At 41.8% G+C, this 23,750-nt stretch overlaps 1 protein-coding gene across 2 annotated transcripts in view; it reads right to left on the reverse strand.

Annotated features, from left to right (window-relative positions):
• Positions 1-841: 841 nt before the first annotated feature.
• LOC112265049 (protein kinase C alpha type) overlaps positions 842-23,750 on the reverse strand; it is a 213,795-nt gene continuing 190,886 nt past the window's right edge. For both annotated transcript variants that reach the window (XM_024442060.2, XM_024442068.2), the window contains 2 exons: positions 20,597-20,737; positions 842-4,757 (listed from right to left, as the gene is read on the reverse strand). In XM_024442060.2, the coding sequence (XP_024297828.1) occupies positions 4,587-4,757; positions 20,597-20,737 (312 nt within the window). In that variant the 3' untranslated portion in view covers positions 842-4,586. The remainder of the gene's footprint in view (positions 4,758-20,596; positions 20,738-23,750) is intronic.

Below are 23,750 nucleotides of genomic sequence, written 5' to 3' on the forward strand. Positions count from 1 at the left end.
GACTTCTGTTACTGAAGCTTACTGAGATCATGGACATAATGTCATACATCTTGGTTGCATGTGTTGATTCCCGTAAGGGATCATAAATCAGGAGGCTTCATTTTTACCAGACATTTATGAGAAATGTTGTTGTGACTTTGTGTTCATATAACAATTTACAACTGGACCAACTGTTAGTGAAAGTCGTTTCCTTGTTGAATTATGTGCTCGTGCTGTTAGTGTAGATGGGTTGACAGACAAAGAATCAGGTAAGGCCATCGGACTTTTCCCCAAGCAAGACATCTTCTCTTCCTCACAGCTAAAACCCCATTTCTGTGCCTTTTCATACTTTATTTGCTCAAATCAAATTTTCCAATAGTTTCATCAATTGCAAACTTCCCGTCCAAGTCAGCAGTGAAGGAGAGGAAACGGTGACAGCGATATTGGGGTTCTGCAGGAGATGCATCTCTCAGAATAAGACTAGAAAAACAAATCCCATTTTGAGAACACTTGACGATTGTGAGTTGACAGAAATGTCACATTTTAAGAGTCTGTAATAAACCATGTATAAGGTATTTATAAATTGTGTGTTCAACATTTATAAATCATTAGTAGTCTTTTTGCCATTTAAAGTGAGCGCCATTTGTACTTTAGAAACACTTGCAAAATGTTTATTTCAAACGTTCTAACATGACGAGCAAACCTTTTGTAAATGCCTTCTAAATGGTTTGTTATGGACCGTAAAGTGTTACCCAGTATATTTAAATAGAGTAATGTCATTCCCAGGAACGAACCTTTTATAAATGGTGGATTTTGATGAGTTGAGTTTATGTTTAAGTAAAAAAAGACAACAGCTTCCGAATAGCCATTATTTGTATTTTTTATTTGCATTATCATACAGTAGGTACAAATGACACTATTGATTACAAGGAAAGTAGCCCAGACTCGCTTTCAAAGGGTTTTGGGGAGGACGAACATACACCATTTGCAAAATACAATATATTCTTTCTTTTACAAGTCTATGTAGATATCTAAATCATTATGTACAGGGACAGAAGAAGCGCTTGGTTTGGACATGAATCAACAGAGAATGGGGGAGAGACGGACTGTTTCTCAAATGGCTTCCTATTCCCTATATAGTGCGCTACTTTTGACTAGGGCCTATGGACAAAAGTAGTGCAATGTATGGGGAATAGGGTGCCATTTGGGACGCACACGTAGGAGCTAAGGCAAAGGAAAATATAACACAGGATGTAAACGAAGGTGAAAACGAACATATTTGGCCAATTCTCTCCCCAGTGTGTTTTGGGAGGATGGGAAGGGGCAGGTGAGTTTCTCACACAAAACTGCTTTCATGAACTGATTGGATCTTGAAGGAGAAGGGATGAGGGCTTTGTCAATAAGAGAATGGATCGATTGCCCAGGCACTGAGAAAGGGGGGAGGAATGGAAGGATGAACAGAGGAGATGAGATACCCAGACAGGGGGTTTAACAGGCCAATAGGAGGAACGGGGTTGTTCACTGACCAATTATTCACTCAACCACACACACTCATTTATTCACCCAATCACTCATCAACCACCCATTTATGCTTGCTTTCCTTCCTTCCTTCCTTCCTTCCTTCCCTCACACACACACACACACACATGTAAACACACACACTGACTGATAGGCACAGAGAGGTAAGGGGTAAGCAGGCATGGTATAGCAGAAGCGTCATACTGCTGCCCGGCTATAAAGCACAAAGGTAAACGCACACGCAGGTGTAGGCTACTAACGTGACATAAAAATAAAAAAAACGACTGCCAAATTGACTGCATCAGAACCATGTCGACATTATTTGAATTAGCATTCCCTTAGCTACATATTTTCAGCGAGAAGCACATGGGTCGGACAGACGTTGTGATATGTGGCGTTGGCACACTCTCTTGGACTAAGAGTCTACCAGGGAGAGACATCTGTACTCATCGGTATTGACAAAAGATGTGTATTGACAACACATCGGTATTGACCAGATTTTGGTAGTGACAAGACTTCGGTAATGACGCGTCATTGGTATGACTACAGCTAGTGCAACACTGCTATTGTCGGGTTCTGGCTATTTCAGGATTGGCACAGTTACAAGGTTAGGAAAAGGTTTAGAGGAGCAAAAGTCGAGGGAATTGTATGAATCCATCAACAGTTAGATGTGAAGATATGAATTGCTATGGTGATAATTCCGAGAAACATTCCTGAATTACTTGAGCAGAATCTATAACCCCCCAAAAAACAACAAAAATATTAGGTAAATTGTATTTTTTTTATAGGAACAAACACTAACGATAAGAAGAAACAAAACCCCTTCACACTAGAGAGCAAGTTGTCCCGCTGGTCTAGTACAGAGACGTCTTTAAGAGTTCCCCTAACCGCATATCTGGAGTCAGATTTGCCCATAGTCTCCTAATTGTGAATGGCTTAGGTTCAGCTGATCCTGGATCTGTGTTCGGGCGGAGACTCCTTGCTGTCTGACCAGTGGCCTGGTTACTGGTACTGAGTATCATGCAGCATTTATATCATGATCACGTTTTTTTCATCCTTACCAACAACATGCAGATACAAGAGCCAGGCACACATTCAGTCAACTCACTCAACGATCGCATTCAAGAACATCTGATACGTGCGATTGAGACGAGAGCAAACGGAAAACGCTTGATAATATCTGCAAAAGACGTCCAGATGTTTCTCTCGGTTTGCTAATCCCGACCGATTTTATTACCTAATCGTTACAAAGTTGATATTTTGGGGTACTTTTAAAAAATATTTTTTTTACATAGAAATATGTTAACCTATCTAACGTAATAAAATCACATTCAGTTGTTGGTATAAAAACTGCGAGATACTATACTTTTTTAAAAATCACTCATGAATATTTACAAAAGAGTTAATACACTGGTATGTGTTACATTAAAATATTAATTAGACTAACTAATGGGGGGGAGAGAGAATGCATGACATCACATTAAAGCAGAAAAGGGAACTAAGCGTTTTAATAACGTGATACTCTAGTCAACATGGTTAGAATGGTGTTATATCCATGTAGAAGGGTATAAGCATGCAATAATATTGCACGGTTCATAGAGTAAGCAAACAATAACTCAACATCAATTTAATTTAGTTGCTACCTCTCAAACAAACAAAAAACAGAGTTCTAGGTCATTTCCTTCCTAAATCCTCAAGATTTTTCCCTCAGGAACTTAACTTTGAAGGACTTCCTCACGTCAAAGAGAATCATGGCCATTTTTGATAAGTGGGCAAACAGTGACAACAAAGTTGGGAGGATAGTAAAAAGGTTGTCACAAAGTAGTGTTACTTGATCTCGACCTTTATACTTCTGTTAACCTGCGATTCTTGTGTAGGTGTTTAAAGAAGATGGGACTGTTGCACTGCCTACTTCCTCTAACCGGAACTTCTACTGCGTTCTGTCTGAATGTCCACTCACAGTTGTAAACCTAATGACAAGATAACCATACAACCTGTAGTTCAAGGTTCAAGATATCCCTGTGTAACTGTAATTTGTGTGTACAGATTCACGGTCTTCATTTGAGCCAGTTTGCTACAGCAGGAAAATAATCCTGCAGCTACAGGAAATGTGAATTATTAGGTGGATCATAATTAATAGCCTTTTTTTTAAAGGGGGTGATACATTTTTCTTAAGAGAAAATAAAGTCTGACATTTCTAAGTGGAAATTACAGACTTCAAAAGCCTTTTTTTAAACGTCAAATACATTACACTTTTTAGTTTGCAATGCAGGAAAGTTTTCCTGCAATAGGGTGATCAAATGAAGAGCCTACATCTGTAGGTGCGTGTTATTGTTAGTGTGTCATGATATTCGTACTGGGTGTGTATTATTTGATGCATATTGAAACATAGGGGCACCTGTTATGACACATATTGAAATAAAATCTCACCAACACAAGGTAAGACTGTAAACAGAGTCTCCCTGTACTGACCTCATATTTGGCTCAAACTCTGACCCAATAGCTCAAAACAAGAGATTACGTTTGTAGTTTCCTTGGGTTTCAATGGAGACTAGTATAGCCAGTACAGGGATTAACAAGAAGTTAACCCTTCGCTCTAGAATCAGTTTTTAAAAAACTGGCATTGTTTCATGGGTTTTGTCCCCACACATTCAAAACAACAGGTCAGTCATCTCAATACCTATCATGATTCATTTCAATACCTATCATGATTCATTTCAATAGGAGTTGATTTAAAATAATTGCCCATTCGAATACAAACACAACAGGTGGGTGGGAAAGTATATCAACCCTACATACACCTCCTTCCTCAAACCTTCATCCTCCCCCTCACCATAAACACACAGCACTTCCACTCACCAACTCCTCTCACTCAGAGCCCCAAGTCCCATTCCTATAGGACAGATCATTAATACATTGATAGAGGAACTCAAAATGGTGGTCGATATCAGCGTCCACGTTGTTGTTGTAAAGTTGGACCAGCTTGATGGTTGGGAGTTTGGCTTGAAGAAGCTGCAGTTGGTGGAAGGTTAGTACTAGGTAGGTAGCGGAGGTAGGAAGGGGGGTCCGTGGTCCCCCCCCCCTCCTCCTCATACGGTGTGCAGGGAGACCAGGGAGGGGTGCATGAACTGGGGGTTGATGAAGGAGAAGCCTGAGAAGTCAGCTTGGTCGATGTTGGCGATGACCAGCTGGTCGGGGGGCGTGAGCTGGGGCTGGGTGCGCGTGAAGAACTTGTCGAAGTTCTCCGCCCCTTTGCCGCACTGCGAGGGAGGGATAGAAAGAGAGAGAGAGAGAGAGAGAGAGAGACAGAAAGGTTTTAAAATGGGAGGCGTAGGTGGCTGCAACTGTAACATACAGAACACACAATGGTAAGAAGAAATACATGTGCAAATAGAAACCGGGCTTGATTAGATATCCCTCCACCTCCATCGCCTGGTCTGCTAAACGAGAGAACGGAGGGAGAGACAGAACATTTCACACCGGATACCGCTCTTTCTATTCCTATTCTCCCCCTCCTGTTCCCTCCGCTAACATCACATGACATGCTCTACATCCCAGCATGAGTCCCAAATGACATCCGATTCCTTTTATAGTGCACTACTTTTGACCAGAGCCCTATGGGCCCTAAAATAGTGCACTGTAGAGGGAAATGGATGCCATTTGGGAGGAAACCCCAGTCACCTGGATTATAATGTTTTTTTAATGCAACGGAATCCAATGGTTTTAAAAAGTAACATTGGCGTGCAGCTGTGAAACAGCAATCTGTACTGTACGAAGAAGACTTTGGAAAGAGTCGCAGAGGGAATTGAGGGAGATGTCAGGATCTCTACAGTCAAACACGTCTTAGTCGCTCCTGACCCGATAACCTGTTTGGATGTACAGTGGGGTCCATAATTATTGACACACTAAAGTGTGGCTCAGTTGGTAGGGTTCGATTCCCAAAGGGGACCCGTATGAAAATGTATGCACTCCTTACTGTTAGTGGTTCAGGGTAAGAGAGTCTGCTAAATTACTCAAATGTAAAAGAAAGATGAGCAATAACGACTGTATAAAATAATTCAAATACTGAGCTATATTGTATGCTCACAAAAATGTGGAAATTATACTATTTTATACTAATAAAATTGCTCAGAATTTTTTTGTTTGTTTAACAAGTACAAATGGTCAAAGATCATACACCCAAGACATGGTAACCTCCCTGTTATTGTAATGGTGAGAGGTTAGCATGTCTTGAAGGTATGATCATTGACAATATAACTTTCTCAATCATCATTATTCAGGACTCATTCAGGATTATCCACAATCATGGTAGGATCCATATTCTATTCTTATTCATAATAAAACAGACTCCAAAATGACACAATATATTTTTTACCATTCATTTCTATTGGGCACAAAATAATCTGAAACACAATCAAAACGAACTGCAAATGCATCCAACAAGTTTGTATAGTGACAAGCTTGATGTAGTCATTGCATGCTATGTACCAAACACTAAACTATTTCTTTACCCCCACTGTATGTAGAAGTTTTACATAACATCTGACCCCCACTGTATGTAGAGGTTTTACGTAACATCTGACCCCCACTGTATGTAGAGGTTTTACGTAACATCTGACCCCCACTGTTTGTAGAGGTTTTACGTAACATCTGACCCCCACTGTTTGTAGAGGTTTTACGTAACATCTGACCCCCACTGTATGTAGAGGTTTTACGTAACATCTGACCCCCACTGTATGTAGAGGTTTTACGTAACATCTGACCCCCACTGTATGTAGAGGTTTTACGTAACATCTGACCCCCCTGTCAAAGCTGATTGCGTTGCGACAAACGGGAAGTTCACTTGAATCAAAATAGCAACAGCGGATTGTCAAAGCGTTAATTGGCGTGTTGACAAGAGCAGAGCAAACCTCTGCTATTGAATGTGAGAAAAGGGGAGCCGCTTTTATCCTGACTGTAAAGACAGGGTTATCCAAACCTATCAATAGCATGGAGACGTATCAGGTGAGGGTGGTTGGATTAGCATTCCACAGCTAACAAGCCAAGGTCAACTCTGTGAACGCTCTGGGAGCATGGGTGTACATCTCATTTCTGTCATCTACAAGAAAACATACATTATGTGATTGATTTGTATGTATGTACAGTATGACATAGTTCTCAATGGAGTCAAGCCAGCATTCAGTTGTTTATTTCAATTGTATTGTGTACTTGAATGCAAAATGGGCAGAAAAATCGATTTACACTATACATGAGTCATTTAGCAGATGCCCTTACCCAGACTGACTGGAGAATACGTCTGCTTAAGTATTTTGCATCCGTCTTGAATGATTGTTACATGACAGTATGTCATTACATCTGAATAAGAGCAGCTGCTCTAGCCCTACGGCATTACTGAAGAACATTAGGGCGACTGGGACGCAAATGGCACAAAATGGCCGCCAACACCAAAAATACTGCTGTCAGTAGCTTCACACTTCTGACACCCTTTAAAGTGCCTGGCACTGTGGCTTGAACTTGTGAAGGCCTCAATTCTACTTCATGACAGTGTGCCTTCTAACAATTGATACGTGAAGGCCTGTAGAGTTTGGTGGAACATTTCTTTTCAAAGACAATCTTCCCCAAAATGGTGGTTTATTTTGGAGGCTACTGGTAGGTTGCAGTGATTCCCTCTTGGGTTGGGTCTTAAGAGTCTAAGGATTGTCGCCAGTACCTTGGTTAATTGGGTAAATTCAAATAGATAACTCAAAACGCTTTAGGACCATTACATTGCTAAGGATACAGTCAACACATAAAATGACAATGGTAAATCTATAATAACACACAAAAGTTCACAGGGGCATTACAAAGAGCACAGGCAGTGGGGACTGGGGAATGAAAGACTTATCCTCCAACTTCACAGTGTGGCTCTGTGTTTACACCAGAAACCCTGCTGCACCTCTTCTTCTCGCTCTGTCCTCATCAGTTATTCCACCTACACTGTGTGTGTGTGTGTGTGTTTGTCCTACTTAATGGGCTTTAAACCTCCCCAGGGACCTGGCAGGGAATATCCCTCCCTCTCTGTATCTCTCTCTGTGCTGTAAGCCGGCATGGGAAAAGGATATGGGTTGATTTACATTACTTAGCAGAGACAAGCAGATGCAAGCTGTACTGTGCTGGCCTCGTTACGCACCTGGTAACAGGGTTGGTTATGCTTCCTCTTGCTACTGCAGAAATATTTATTTGGATGTTTATTTATTCAGATTGGTTAGTTGAATTTACATGGCATTACGCCTTATTGACATTGGCCACACTTGCAGATAGGGGAAGATTGATGTAGATTTCGAGTCAATATATCACCAATCACTGATTAGGACACCTCAGAAATACACCCAACACAGTTGCTGGAACCATGCCCAGAAGGACAATGTGAAAGGTAAAAAAACGAGCCAGCACGGTAATGTTTGGGTTGGCATGATAGTGCGAAAGTGTTTTTTTTAACATGGAAAGCCTGGGTCTGGATGTGGAAGTTCTTTCTCCAGAGTGGAATTCACTATGGATTCCCTATGGAGGTCTACATTGTTGTACGGCTGTGTGTGTTCCACTGTGCTTGGAAAACCTCCATTGATTGGGTTGGTGTGGTCGTCTACACAGCACGCTGGTGGTGGTATGTGTCTGTTCAAAGTAGAAAAGTCCCGTTGTCCTATATTCAGAGTTGGGCGGTGTATATATGTGTGTGTGTTCAGTGAGCCTGGGGGCTCTGACTGTACTCCTGTGTCCTCCTTGACTCCTACACTGACAGACAGGTGACACTGGCTCCCAGCCACCCACTGTCACTCTGTGTCAAGGCACAGTAGAACAGAGAAGAGGAAAACAGCCACAACACATATCAACATAGAAGAGAGAAGGCACATACTGATATGGCCACATCTTTGTGGCGCAAAACAGCACAGATCTCCTTGTAATACATATTGTGGAAGGAAAGGCGCAAATTAATTCACGCTGACAGATTACGATGACGTTTATGGGTTTTTGTACCAAATGACACCCCAAAACAACAGCATACTCCATTCTATAGACACAAAGATTTGTGCACTCAAACACAGACCTCTGTCAAACCGACCCCACGCACACACATCCTCGCTCTCAAGGTGTCCACAAAAGAGATGGATGAAAGGAGTATTGCACAAATTCCTTCCATCCCCCTCTTTCAGTCTCCTCGAATACTGTCGTGTCTATTTGGCTTGTTTGAACAATGGCCAGTCAGTCACACATCTCATGTTGATCTTGACAAACAATCTCCTACACGTTTCCCCAAATCTTCCACTAAAGGCAATACATTTCTGTCCAACTTCTTTTCTCATCACCTCCTCTCCTCTTTTTCATCCTCCCCCTTTTTGCCTCTGAGACCTAACCCCCGTGTGCAAATGCAAATTCTATTAAATTAATTCAGGAAGTCAAGTGCAATTCCAATTCCAGCTTACTTCCTGAATTGACTGAATGTTGACCCCAATGAAATTGACTCAAACCTGCTGTATAGCTTAGTTTCGTTGTGTTCAATGTTTGGTGTGCTACTCTTAATGACAGATGGCATTGCTCGTAAACTGCTGTTTGACGTACTTTGGGTATTTCTCTGTGTCACACACACAAAAAACCACTCACACTCAAGCATATTAAAGGAATTCTATTTAGTATGATAAATGGTTGTCTGTTTCTATTAAAATACTTGCTGAAGTATTCTCTCTCCATTTCTAACTCTTCCTCTCTCTCTATCCTACCACAGAACAACCTCAGCATCTCACTGTTGTTTTGATGATCTTCTTACTAGTATCCAGTGCCTTCAGAAAGTATTCATACCCCTCAACTTATTCCACATCTTGTTGTTACAGCCGGAATTCAAATTGGATTACATATATATTTTTTAACCCATCTCCACACAATACCCCAATAGACGTTTGGCAAATTTATTGAAAATTATATACAGAAATGTTTGCATATGTTTTCACACCTCCGAGTCAATACTTTGTCAGCGAATACAGCTGTGAGTCTTTCTGGGTAAATCTCTAAGCGTTTCCACACCTGGATTGTGAAACCTTTGCCCATTATTCTTTTCAAAATTCTTCAAGCTCCCACATCGGTTGTTGATCATCGGTTGTTGAACTATTTTCAAGCTGATTTAAGTCAAAACTGTATCTTGGCCACTCAGGAACATTCACTGTCATCTTGGCAAGCAAATTGAGTGTAGATTTGGCCTTGTGTTTCAGGTTATTGTCCTGCTGAAAGGTGAATTCATCTCCCAGTGTCTGGTGGAAAGCAGACTGAACCAGGTTTTCCTCTAGGATTTTGCCTGTGCTTAGCTCCATTCCATTTATTTTATCCTGAAAAACTCCCAAGACCTAACAATAACAAGCATACCCATAATATGATGCAGCCACAATTATGCTTGAAATTATGCAGAGTGGTACTCAGTAATGTGTTGTATTGGATTTGCCCCAAACAAAAACTTTGTATTCTGGACATAAATGTAATTGCTTTGCCAAAAATGTTTCAGTATTGCTTAGGTGCCTTGTTGCAAACAGGATGCATGTTTTATTCTGTATAGGTTTCCTTCTTTTCACTCTGTCAATTATGTTAGTAATTGTGCAATAACTACAAGGTTGTTGATCCATCCTCAGTTTTCTCCTATCACATGTAACTGTTTTAAAGTCACCATTGGCCTCATGCTGAAATCTCTGAATGGTTTCCTTCCTCTCAGGCAACTGAGTTAGGAAGGACACTTGTGTCTTTGTGGGTGTATTGATACACCATCCAACGTGTCATTAAATAACTTCACCATGCTCAAAGAGATATTCAATGTCAACTTTTTTTACCCTTCTACCAACAGGTGCCCTTTTTTGCAAAGCATTGGAAAAACCTCCCTGGTCTTTGTGGTTGAATCTGTGATTGAAATTCACTGCTCGACTGAGGGACCTTAAAGATAATCGTATGTGTGGGGTAAAGAGATTAGGTTGTCATAAAAAAATCATGTTAAACACAATTATTGCACACAGAGTGAGTCCATGAAACCTATCATGCAACTTGTTAACATTTTACTCCTGAACTTATTTAGGCTTGCAAAAACAAATACAATGACTCAAGACATTTCAGCTTTTCATGTTGAATTAATTTGTAAAAATATCAAAAAAACATAACTCCACTTTGACACTATGGGGTATTGCGTGTAGCCAGTGACAGAAAATGTCCATTTAATCCATTTTAAATTCAGGTTGTAACACAACAAAATGTGGAAAAAGTCAATGGATGTGAATACTTTGAGGCACTGTATCTTTGGTCAACAACACTTAAAATACTACAGTTGTTTCATCCATCCTTCAAAATCAGTTAGTCTATAGTAATGTCCTAATTGTTCTTTAGTAATCAGATAATACTATTATGTTTCTTTCTCAAATGAATCTAAAAGGGAAAATCCAAAAAGAACACAGACAACCACCACCACTAAAAACATACGATGGGACTGTCTATGACTCATAGACAGTCCAAAATGTAGATTGGTGAGTTTGTTCATACAGTATTTTTCATGTGTTTATCTGTGTGTGTATGTTTGTGTCTGACCTACAGTATGTGTGTTTCAGACCTACAGTATGTGTGTTTCAGACCTACAGTATGTGTGTTTCACAGCACCCCAGCCTTGCCTTATGTTCCAATCCAACACTTCCTCAATATGACTACCGTAAAAACGTAAATTAAAGGCAGAGTCTCAAGTAGCCATTTGTCCCTTTTAATACCCGGGCAACGACACAAATTTTATCAAATAAATGCCCGTTTTAAATAAACGGCGGCTCTAAATGTATCATTTACCAGGTTAACCATGAATTGTTTACGAGGTGTATTGTTTGATTTGTTACATTAAACAATTCAGCAATGACTAAAAAAATGAAGGAAATCTTTTTTTAATAGCCAGTAAGAAACTGCTAACCATTGACTGCTAACAGCTTAGAACTTCTAGCTAACAGACAAGCAGAAAAACAGTCAACAACATAGGGAGTACAAACCCCTAGAAATCGTCCGATCGCCCTCTAGTGGCAAGTAAGAACTGCCGAAAATGCCCAGTTAAAACCTCTTAAGGAGGCTGCGAACTTTCGCAGCTTTTTGTTAAAAATCGCGCAACATTTCAGCGTCCTGCTACTCATGCCAGGAATATAGTATATGCATATGATAAGTGTGTGTGTATAGACTAAAACTGGTTAAATCGTGTCTGTGGCTAGAACATAACGTGTTTAGGAGTCAAAATCCTTCGAAAAACTGCTCACCCAAAACACAAAAATAATATCCATCCGCCAGTCAATGTATTGTCTAAGGCTGAAGAAAATACATGTCAAGCCCCTGTAAACGTCTACAGCTTCCACACGATGTCGCCAATGCTGTCATTTAGGGGCTGGTTTATCCTTGGTTTGGAAACGTGACGCATTTCCTTTCTTTGGGCTCACCACAGGATGTTTTGAAAGTGAAAACATGGACGATGATTTCAAGACTTGCTGCTATCGAATACAGATCGCCCCGTGATCAATTTAATAGACTATTAACGTTTATTAATACCTAAAGTTGGTTTAGAAAAGTCATTTGAAGTGATTTGTAAAAGTATATAGGTAACTTTTGTAATTTTAAAAAGTGACGTTGCGTCATGTAAAGGGGCATTTTCTGGATCAGACCGGTCTTCAGCAAATCACATTTTGGGTATACAATGACGGATTTAATCGGGAAAAAGACCCAATTGTGATGTTTATGTGACATATAGGAGTGCCAAGAAAGAAGCTTGTCAAAGGTAATGAATGTTTTATATTTTATTTCTGCGTTTTGGGTAGCGCCGGCTACCGCAAAATCTGTTGTTTTGTTGACGGTCTGGTATTCTGGGGGGTGCATGCTATCAGATAATAGCTTCTCATGCTTTCGCCGAAAAGCATTTTACAAATCTGACTTGGTGGCTAGATTCACAACGAGTGTAGCTTTAATTCACTACCTTGCATTTGTGTTTTAATGAAAGTTTGAGTTTTATCGAAAACAATAGGTGGTGCTCTAAAATATCCGCTGATTTGATCCCGCCACAGGAACATCCTCCCTAACAAGGAGGAGAATAATTCTGGCAAGGAATTATTATTTTTTTATTTGATTTAATAGAGGCATACTAAGACAAAAGAAACATGACACAGCATGTAAATGATAACACATTAGTGCAGAGAATGAAGAAATGAATTCAAATGTTGGAAGTGAATGCTGGAATTATACATGCAAATGAGCAAAAGCTGTGCACAATAAGGAAATAGACACCTGGCTCAAATAGAAGTTTGTTTCCAATAAGCACTTGTTGTGTTCAGTGATTGAAGCAAATAAACACCCGGGCTATTAATTGAAGTTTTACGGTAAGCTCCCTGACCACAGTGATTCCATCACCATTAATCAGCAAGTCTTATATACTTCCACTTTGACCCACTTCCATCTTTACAAACTTAAACCACATATCAAGTGGTTCTCTAAATATGAGTCTAGATAAGCTATATCTATAAATAGCTACTGTAGCAGGTGTTCTTGTTATTCTTCCCTGCGTTCTATCTGTCCTGCTCTGTTTCCGATAGATGGATAAACCCTTTAGTGTTCATAATCTGGGTCTCGCTGTACCTGGCTATTAAATGGCAATCTCCCAGCTGTCAGAACAGGCATGAAGTGTGATTGATTCAGGAGGAGAGGACAGAAGAGGAGGAGAGGATGAGGAGAAGAGGATTAGAGAGACAGACTCAGGTCAGGGAGGGATGGATGGCGGTGTAAAGATGAATCTAATGACAGCCAATTGGTTGTAATAGACTCCCGGTGGTGCCTGTGTTACAACTCCTGTGTGGAGTTGGATTGAAATGGATGATGGTTATTATAGGTCAGGGGAAGAGGTTTAGTTCTCTCTAACACACACACACACACACACACACACGTCTGTCCATATATATTTTTACTTTCCATCTATCATTCTCCTTTCATCTTGTCACTTGCCTTTCATCCACACACACCTGCATTCAAACACACTCCTCTACCCACATACATCTGTCCATATACACCTTTTACTGGAGTCCACACACCTTACCTCATACTCATACTGGAGTCCACACACCTCCTACATCAGTCCACACACCTCTACCCACATACTGGAGTCCACACACCAACACACACCTCTACCTACATACTCATACTGGAGTCCACACACCAACACACACCTCTACCTACATACTGGAGTCCACACACCAACACACACCTCTACCCACATACTCATACTGGAGTTCACACACCAACACACACTCTACCTACATACACACACCAACACACACCTCTACCTACATACTGGAGTCCACACACCAAAACACACCTCTACCTACATACTCATACTGGAGTCCACACACCTCTACCTACATACACACACCTCTACCTACAGTCCACACACCTCTACCCACATACTGGAGTCCACACACCAACACACACCTCTACCTACATACTCATACTGGAGTCCACACACCAACACACACCTCTACCTACATACTGGAGTCCACACACCAACACACACCTCTACCCACATACTCATACTGGAGTCCACACACCAACACACACCTCTACCTACATACTGGAGTCCACACACCAACACACACCTCTACCTACATACTCATACTGGAGTCCACACACCTCTACCTACATACTCATACTGGAGTCCACACACCTACCTACATACTGGAGTCCACACACCTCTACCCACATACTGGAGTCCACACACCAACACACACCTCTACCTACATACTCATACTGGAGTCCACACACCAACACACACCTCTACCTACATACTGGAGTCCACACACCAACACACACCTCTACCCACACATACTCATACTGGAGTCCACACACCAACACACACCTCTACCCACATACTGGAGTCCACACACCAACACACACCTCTACCTACATACTCATACTGGAGTCCACACACCAACACACACCTCTACCTACATACTCATACTGGAGTCCACACACCTCTACCCACATACTGGAGTCCACACACCAACACACACCTCTACCTACATACTCATACTGGAGTCCACACACCTCTACCCACATACTGGAGTCCACACACCAACACACACCTCTACCTACATACTCATACTGGAGTCCACACACCAACACACACCTCTACCCACATACTGGAGTCCACACACCAACACACACCTCTACCTACATACTCATACTGGAGTCCACACACCAACACACACCTCTACCTACATACTCATACTGGAGTCCACACACCAACACACACCTCTACCTACATACTCATACTGGAGTCCACACACCTCTACCTACATACTCATACTGGAGTTCACACCCCTCTACCTACATACTCATACTGGAGTCCACACACCTCTACCTACATACTCATACTGGAGACCACACACCTCTACCTACATACTCATACTGGAGACCACACACCAAAACACACCTCTACCTACATACTCATACTGGAGACCACACACCTCTACCTACATACTCATACTGGAGACCACACACCAAAACACACCTCTACCTACATACTCATACTGGAGTCCACACACCTCTACCTACATACTCATACTGGAGTTCACACCCCTCTACCTACATACTCATACTGGAGTCCACACACCTCTACCTACATACTCATACTGGAGTCCACACACCTCTACCTACATACTCATACTGGAGACCACACACCAAAACACACCTCTACCTACATACTCATACTGGAGACCACACACCTCTACCTACATACTCATACTGGAGACCACACACCTCTACCTACATACTCATACTGGAGACCACACACCAAAACACACCTCTACCTACATACTCATACTGGAGACCACACACCTCTACCTACATACTCATACTGGAGACCACACACCAAAACACACCTCTACCTACATACTCATACTGGAGACCACACACCTCTACCTACATACTCATACTGGAGACCACACACCAAAACACACCTCTACCTACATACTCATACTGGAGTCCACACACCTCTACCTACATACTCATACTGGAGTCCACACACCAACACACCCCTCTACCTACATACTCATACTGGAGTCCACACACCTCTACCTACATACTCATACTGGAGTCCACACACCAACACACCCCTCTACCTACATACTCATACTCATACTGAGTCCACACACCTCTACACCCCTCTACCTACATACTCATACTGGAGTCCACACACCAACACACACCTCTACCTACATACTCATACTGGAGTCCACACACCAACACACACCTCTACCTACATACTCATACTGGAGTCCACACACCAACACACACCTCTACCTACATACTCATACTGGAGTCCACACACCCCACTACCTACATACTCATACTGGAGTCCACACACCTCTACCCACACTCTCTACCTACATACTCATACTGGAGTCCACACACCTCTACCTACATACTCATACTGGAGTCCACACACCTCTACCTACATACTCATACTGGAGTCCACACACCTCTACCTACATACTCATACTGGAGTCCACACACCAACACACACCTCTACCTACATACTCATACTGGAGTCCACACACCTCTACCTACATACTCATACTGGAGTCCACACACCTCTACCTACATACTCATACTGGAGTCCACACACCTCTACCTACATACTCATACTGGAGTCCACACACCTCTACCTACATACTCATACTGGAGTCCACACACCTCTACCTACATACTCATACTGGAGTCCACACACCTCTACCTACATACTCATACTGGAGTCCACACCTCTACCTACATACTCATACTGGAGTTCACACCCTCTACCTACATACTCATACTGGAGTCCACACACCTCTACCTACATACTCATACTGGAGTCCACACACCTCTACCTACATACTCATACTGGAGTCCACACACCTCTACCTACATACTCATACTGGAGACCACACACCTCTACCTACATACTCATACTGGAGTCCACACACCTCTACCTACATACTCATACTGGAGTCCACACACCTCTACCTACATACTCATACTGGAGTCCACACACCTCTACCTACATACTCATACTGGAGTCCACACCTCTACCTACATACTCATACTGGAGACCACACACCTCTACCTACATACTCATACTGGAGACCACACACCAAAACACACCCTACATACTCACTGGAGTCCACACACTCTACCTACATACTCATACTGGAGTTCCACACCCAACACACCCCTCTACCTACATACTCATACTGGAGTCCACACCCCTCTACCTACATACTCATACTGGAGTCCACACCCCTCTACCTACATACTCATACTGGAGTCCACACACCTCTACCTACATACTCATAGTGGAGTCCACACACCAACACACACCTCTACCTACATACTGGAGTCCACACACCAACACACAAATTGAATCCAGCGCGAGACTACAGGGACAGTGGGAGGCCAGTATTTACCTTGTGAGAAGCACTGGAGACCTTGGGGTTTGGAACAGAAGTATGCTGCATATTTAAAAGGAAGACCAACAATGAAGACACACACACCTGAACGTGCACACCGAATGACTTACTTCGTCCCTTTCCCATACTTCACTTTCATAATAAAGTATGTTTTGTCTGTGTGGGTGCGTGTGCGTTCACACAGGGATTCAAAAACACTCCCTAACTTCGTATGACAGCGAGTCCGCTCATGTTAAAGACATACATACATAAGGCATGGGCATGCTGTTAATTATGCATTTCCAACGCCTTCCATTGAGACGGTCTAAGTCATTATACAGGTCTTACAGGGTTGTTTTGACCGTGTTTAAAGGGGGGCAACGAGAAGCTGCATTCTATCGTGGTTTGGCTCTGGTCCAGGGCGTTATGTGCGGCTGAGCCTTCTTCCACTGCATCTGGATGCATCCAGAGCGAGGACAGATCGCTACGGAAGGGTTTGATGGTTGGTCATGAGTCAACTAGCCTGCTGCTGAAATGTGGACCCTCCACATGCAATACACAGGCGGCGTCCCAAATGGCACCCTATTCCCTTTATAGGGCACCATGTAAGGAATAGGGTGTCATTTGGGACGTATCCACAGTTGGTGTAGTTGCATCCGTTAGGATGATTAGATATCACTTGACATCAAGTTGCCCCTATTACGATGTAAGTAACTAATAACTGCTGACATAGTAAAACCTATAACTACTATGTCATTCCATGGTAATAGGGCTGTTGCTGAATCAGTTATTACACAACTGGAACAAGGAATATGTAAGTACACTAACTTGCCAAAGGTTATTCCACATATGTGACTACGGATGTTATTACACACTCGGTTGTTCCACTATGTAACTACTGTTTTGTAATTACACATTTGAATGTCAACTGTGAATGTTGATCTCTGGGGAATATTCTCATTGCTGGGAGATCTAAGCACATACTGTATGTGTACAGTCATGGCCAAAAGTTTTGAGAATGACACAAATATTAATTTTCACAAAGTTTCCTGCTTCAGTGTCTTAAGATATTTTTGTCAGATGTTATGATGGAATACTGAAGTATAATTGCAAGCATTTCATAAGTGTCAAAGGCTTTTATTGACAATTACATGAAGTTGATGCAAAGTGTCAATATTTGCAGTGTTGACCTTTTTCAAGACCTCTGCAATCCGCCCTGGCATGCTGACAATTAACTTATGGGCCACATCATGACTGATGGCAGCCCATTCTTGCATAATCAATGCTTGGAGTTTGTCAGAATTTGTGGGTTTTTGTTTGTCCACCCGCCTCTTGAGGATTGACCACAAGTTCTCAATGGGAATAAGGTCTGGGGAGTTTCCTGACCATGGACCCAAAATATTGATGTTTTGTTCCCCGAGCCACTTAGTTATCACTTTTGCCTTATGCAAGGTGCTCCATCATGTTGGAAAAGGCATTGTTAGTCACCAAACTGTTCCTGGATAGTTGGGAGAAGTGCTCTCGAAGGATGTGTTGGTACCATTCTTTATTCATGGCTGAGTTCTTATGCAAAAATTGTGAGTGAGCCCACTCCCTTGGATGAGAAGCAACCCCACACATGAATGGTCTCAGGATGTTTTACTGTTGGTATGACACAGGATTGATGGTAGCGCTCACCTTGTCTTCTCCTGACAAGCTTTTTTCCGGATGCCCCAAACAATCGGAAAGGGGATTCATCAGAGAAAATGACTTTACCCCAGTCCTCAGCAGTCCAATCCTTGTACCTTTTGCAGAATATCAGACTGTCCCTGATGTTTTTCCTGGAGAGAAGTGGCTTCTTTGCTGCCCTTCTTGACACCAGGCCATCCTCCAAAAGTCTTCGCCTCACTGTGCGTGCAGATACACTCACACCTGCCTGCTGCCATTCCTGAGCAAGCTCTGTACTGGTGGTGCCCCGATCCCAAGGCTGAATCATCTTTAGGATACGGTCCTGGCGCTTGCTGGACTTTCTTGGGCACCCTGAAGCCTTCTTCACAACAATTGAACTGCTCTCCTTGAAGTTCTTGATGAAACGATAAATGGTTGATTTGGGTGCAAACTTACTGGCAGCAATATCCTTGCCTGTGAAGCCCTTTTTGTGCAAAGCAATGATGACGGCATGTGTTTCCTTTCAGGTAACCATGGTTGACAGAGGAAGAACAATGATTCCAAGCACCACCCTCCTTTTGAAGCTTCTAGTCTGTTATTCGAACTCAATCAGCATGACAGAATGATCTCCAGCCTTGTCCTCATCAACACTCACACCTGTGTTAATGAGAGAATCACTGACATGATGTCAGCTGGTCCTTTTGTGGCAGGGCTGATATGCAGTGGAAATGTTTTTTGGGGGATTCAGTTCATTTGCATGGCAGAGGGACTTTGCAATTAATTGCAATTCATCTGACCACTCTTCATAACATTCTGGAGTATATGCAAATTTCCATCAAACTGAGGCAGCAGACTTTGTGAAAATTAATATTTGTGTCATTCTCAAAACTTTTGGCCACGACCATACACTACCGTTCAAAAGTTTGATTGCTTTTATTGCTTCTTTAATCAGCACAATAGTTTCAGCTGTGCTAACATAATTGCAAAAGGGTTTTCTAATGATCAATTAGCCTTTTAAAATTGTAAACTTGGATTAGCTAACACAACGTGCCATTGGAACACAGGAGTGATTGTTGCTGATAATGGGCCTATGTACGCCTATGAAGATATTCCATTAAAAATCATCCGTTTCCAGCTACAATAGTCATTTACAACATTAACAATGTCTACACTGTATTTCTGATCAATTTGATGTTATTTAAATGGACAAAAATTTAGCTTTTCTTTAAAAAACAAGGACATTTCTAAGTGACCCCAAACTTTTGAAAGGTAACGTATATGTGAATAAAATTAGTATTATTGTATTGTAGCCCATGCCGAGGCTTTGTCGTTAGAAAAGGTTATCTTTTGTTCAGTGTGACGACTGAGAGACCATAGCCGCTGGGACTTTGCCATGCTAAACAAATGGTGCTGGACCGGAATGGACTGTAACCTGTGAGAGTTGCCAAACAGACACCATTCAGATGCAGGCCAATCTGATCTGACAACAGACCAGGTGGGAGTCTGCCTGGGCTCTACTATGATGACAGACGGCCGCCGGACATTCACAGGTGTGTGTCTCTATGTGTGTGTGTCTCTATTGTACACGTTTGCATAGTTCGTAAGTGTGTCTGTGTGTGTGTGTGTGTGTGTGTAAGTATGTTCACGCGTGTGTATGTGTCTGTGTATACATAAAAGTGTGTGTGTGTGTGAGTGGGTGTTGTTACTCATCTGAATGGGAGACTGAGATCGCATCAGATAGTAAGCAACCACACACTCCTCAGTGGAGTAAATGTCCATTGTGTGTGACAACGGGCCAAACATACCAATGAATACAAAGCTACGATTGCGCCACCATCTCAATAATTTTGCATTTAAGAAGAAATATAGATTACCAAAGCGAATAACAACTTGTACAATGTAATTTTTTTAAACCTCATTTTAATCAGACATGGGTAGGTTGTGTGTATGTGTGTGTGACTCACCCCTTTGGGCTTGAAGGGGGGTTGGATCTCGCGGTTCTGGAGACGTTCCCAATCGATGCGTCTGAAGAAGGCGTGCTCCCGGATGTCCCTCTCTCCCTCGGAGCCGCAGCCCAGACGCTTCGACGGGTGTTTGGTCATCAGCTGGGAGGGATAAGGAGGGAAAGGCCCTAGAGTTAGAATGGAGATTCTACAGATAGAAATGTCACTATTGTGTCAATCAGGGAAGGACCATAGACATAGTGGCATTTAGATCTACAGAAACCTATGTGATCATCAGCAGGCGGAGGATGAGAGAGCCAGTTTGAACGCCTGGAGGAGACAGACTGTAGAAAAGATAGATAGCCATAGAAAGACTAAATCGATTCCATATTCTATTATTTGCTCATTGGCTGAGGTTGGGAAAAGAAGAAGGGAGGAATGGGAACATGAGTCATTATGAGTTTAATGGAGACCATTGAAATAGGATGAGTGGAATGGATAACAACAGACTCACAGCAAGTTAGTATTGGAATGAGGGTAGTCGAGAGTCAATATGGGGGCAGTTATTTTCTACACTTCCTCTTTTTATTCTCTCATTTTTTCTGGGTCAGTAGGGAGCCAAACAGATGGGGGTTGGTATAAAGGAATTTGTCTCTCTTAGATGTAATGTGTTATTGTTGTCACTTACAAATCGCACAGCAGGAGGCGACGTGGGGGCGCACTTTGTAGAAAACAACTCAACATTGAAAAACGATCAAACAAATGTATTTCCTTGTTAAACTAGAGGAGAAACCACACTCAAAAAACATCATGACAAATGTCAATAATGACAGGCACTCTTTGTGGGTTGGATTCCCACTGGGGCCTGCCGCGCGAAAATGTGTGAACGTACTACTGTAAGATGTTTTGGATAACAGCATCTGCAAAACGGCATATACAGTTGAAGTCGGATGTTTACATACACCTTAGCCAAATACATTTAAACTCAAGTTTTTCACAATTCCTGACATTTAATCCTAGTAAAAATAATCTGTTTTAGATCAGTTAGGATCACCACTTTATTTTAAGAATGTGAAATGTCAGAATAATAGTAGAGAGAATGATTTGTTTCAGCTTTTATTTCTTTCATCACATTCCCAAGTGGGTCAGAAGTTTACATACACTCAATTAATATTTGGTAGCATTGCCTTTAAATTGTTTAACTTGGGTCAAACATTTTGGGTAGCCTTCCACAATAAGTTGGGTGAATATTGGCCCATTCCTCCTGACAGAGCTGGTGTAACCGAGTCAGGTTAGCAGGCCTCCTTGCTCGCACACACTTTTTTAGTTCTGCCCACAAAATTGCTATGGGATTGAGGTCAGGGCTTTGTGGCCACTCCAATAACTTGAATTTGTTGTCCTTAAGCCATTTTACCACAACTTTGGATGTATGCTTGGGGTCATTGTCCAGTTGGAAGACCCATTTGCAACCAAGCTTTAACTTCCTGAATGATGTCTTGAGATGTTGCTTCAATATATCCACATCATTTTCCTTGCTCATAAAGCCATCTATTTTGTGAAGTGCACCAGTCCCTCCTGCAGCAAAGCACCCCCACAACATGATCCTGCCACCCCCATGCTTCACGGTTGGGATGGTGTTCTTCGGCTTGCAAGCCTCCCCCTTTTTCCTCCAAACATAACTATGGTCATTATGGCCAAAGATTTCTATTTTTGTTTCATCAGACCAGAGGACATTTCTCCAAAAAGTACAATCTTTGTCCTCATGTGCAGTTGCAAACCATAGTCTGGCTTTTTTATGGCGGTTTTGGAGCAGTGGCTTCTTCCTTGCTGAGCAGCCTTTCAGGTTATGTCGATATAGGACTCGTTTTACTGTGGATATTGTCACACCCTGACCATAGTTTGCTTTGTATGTTTCTATGTTTTGTTTGGTCAGGGTGTGATCTGAGTGGGCATTCTATGTTGGATGTCTTGTTTGTCTATTTCTATGTCTGGCCTGATATGGTTCTCAATCAGAGGCAGGTGTTATTCATTGTCTCTGATTGGGAACCATATTTAGGTAGCCTGTTTGGTGTTGGGTTTTGTGGGTGATTGTTCCTGTCTCTGTGTTTGCACCAGATAGGGCTGTTTAGGTTTTCTCACGTTTATTGTTTTTGTTAGTCTATTCATGTATAGTTTCGCTTTATTAAAGAACCATGAATAGAAACCACGCTGCGTTTTGGTCCGCCTCTCCTTCACCACAAGAAAACCGTTACAGATATAGACAATTTTGTACCTGTTTCCTCCAGCATCGTCACAAGGTCCTTTGCTGCTGTTCTGGGATTGATTTGAACTTTTCGTGCCAAAATACTAGGCGACAGCACACATCTCCTTCCGGAGCAGTATGATGGCTGTGTGGTCCCATAGTGTTTATACTTGCGTACTCTTGTTTGTACAGATGAATGTTGTACCTTCAGGCGTTTGGAAATTGTTCCCAAGGATGAACCAGAATTTTTTTTCTGATGTCTTGGCTGATTAATTTAGATTTTTCCATGATGTCAAGCAAAGAGGCACTGAGTTTGAAGGTAGGCCTTGAAATACATCCACAGGTACACCTCCAATTGACTCAAATTATTTCAATTAGCCTATCAGCAGCTTCTAAAGCCATGACAATTTTCTGGAATTTTCCAAGCTGTTTAAAGGCACAGTCAACTTAGTGTATGTAAACTTCTGAACCACTGGAATTGTGATACAGTGAATTAATCTGTCTGTAAACAATTTGTTCAAAAAATTTAAATTATTTGATTTATTTTTTACAATTTTCTACATTGTAAATCAAATCAAATCAAATTTTATTTGTCACATACACATGGTTAGCAGATGTTAATGCGAGTGTAGCGAAATGCTTGTGCTTCTAGTTCCGACAATGCAGTAATAACGAACAAGTAATCTAACTAACAATTCCAAAAAAACTACTGTCTTATACACAGTGTTAGGGGATAAAGAATATGTACATAAGGATATATGAATGAGTGATGGTACAGAGCAGCATAGGCAAGATACAGTAGATGATATCGAGTACAGTATATACATATGAGATAAGTATGTAAACCAAGTGGCATAGTTAAAGTGGCTAGTGATACATGTATTACATAAGGATGCAGTCGATGATATAGAGTACAGTATCAACGTATGCATA

Source organism: Oncorhynchus tshawytscha, linkage group LG02 (assembly GCF_018296145.1).
Source record: "Oncorhynchus tshawytscha isolate Ot180627B linkage group LG02, Otsh_v2.0, whole genome shotgun sequence".
NCBI classification, from domain to species: domain Eukaryota; kingdom Metazoa; phylum Chordata; class Actinopteri; order Salmoniformes; family Salmonidae; genus Oncorhynchus; species Oncorhynchus tshawytscha.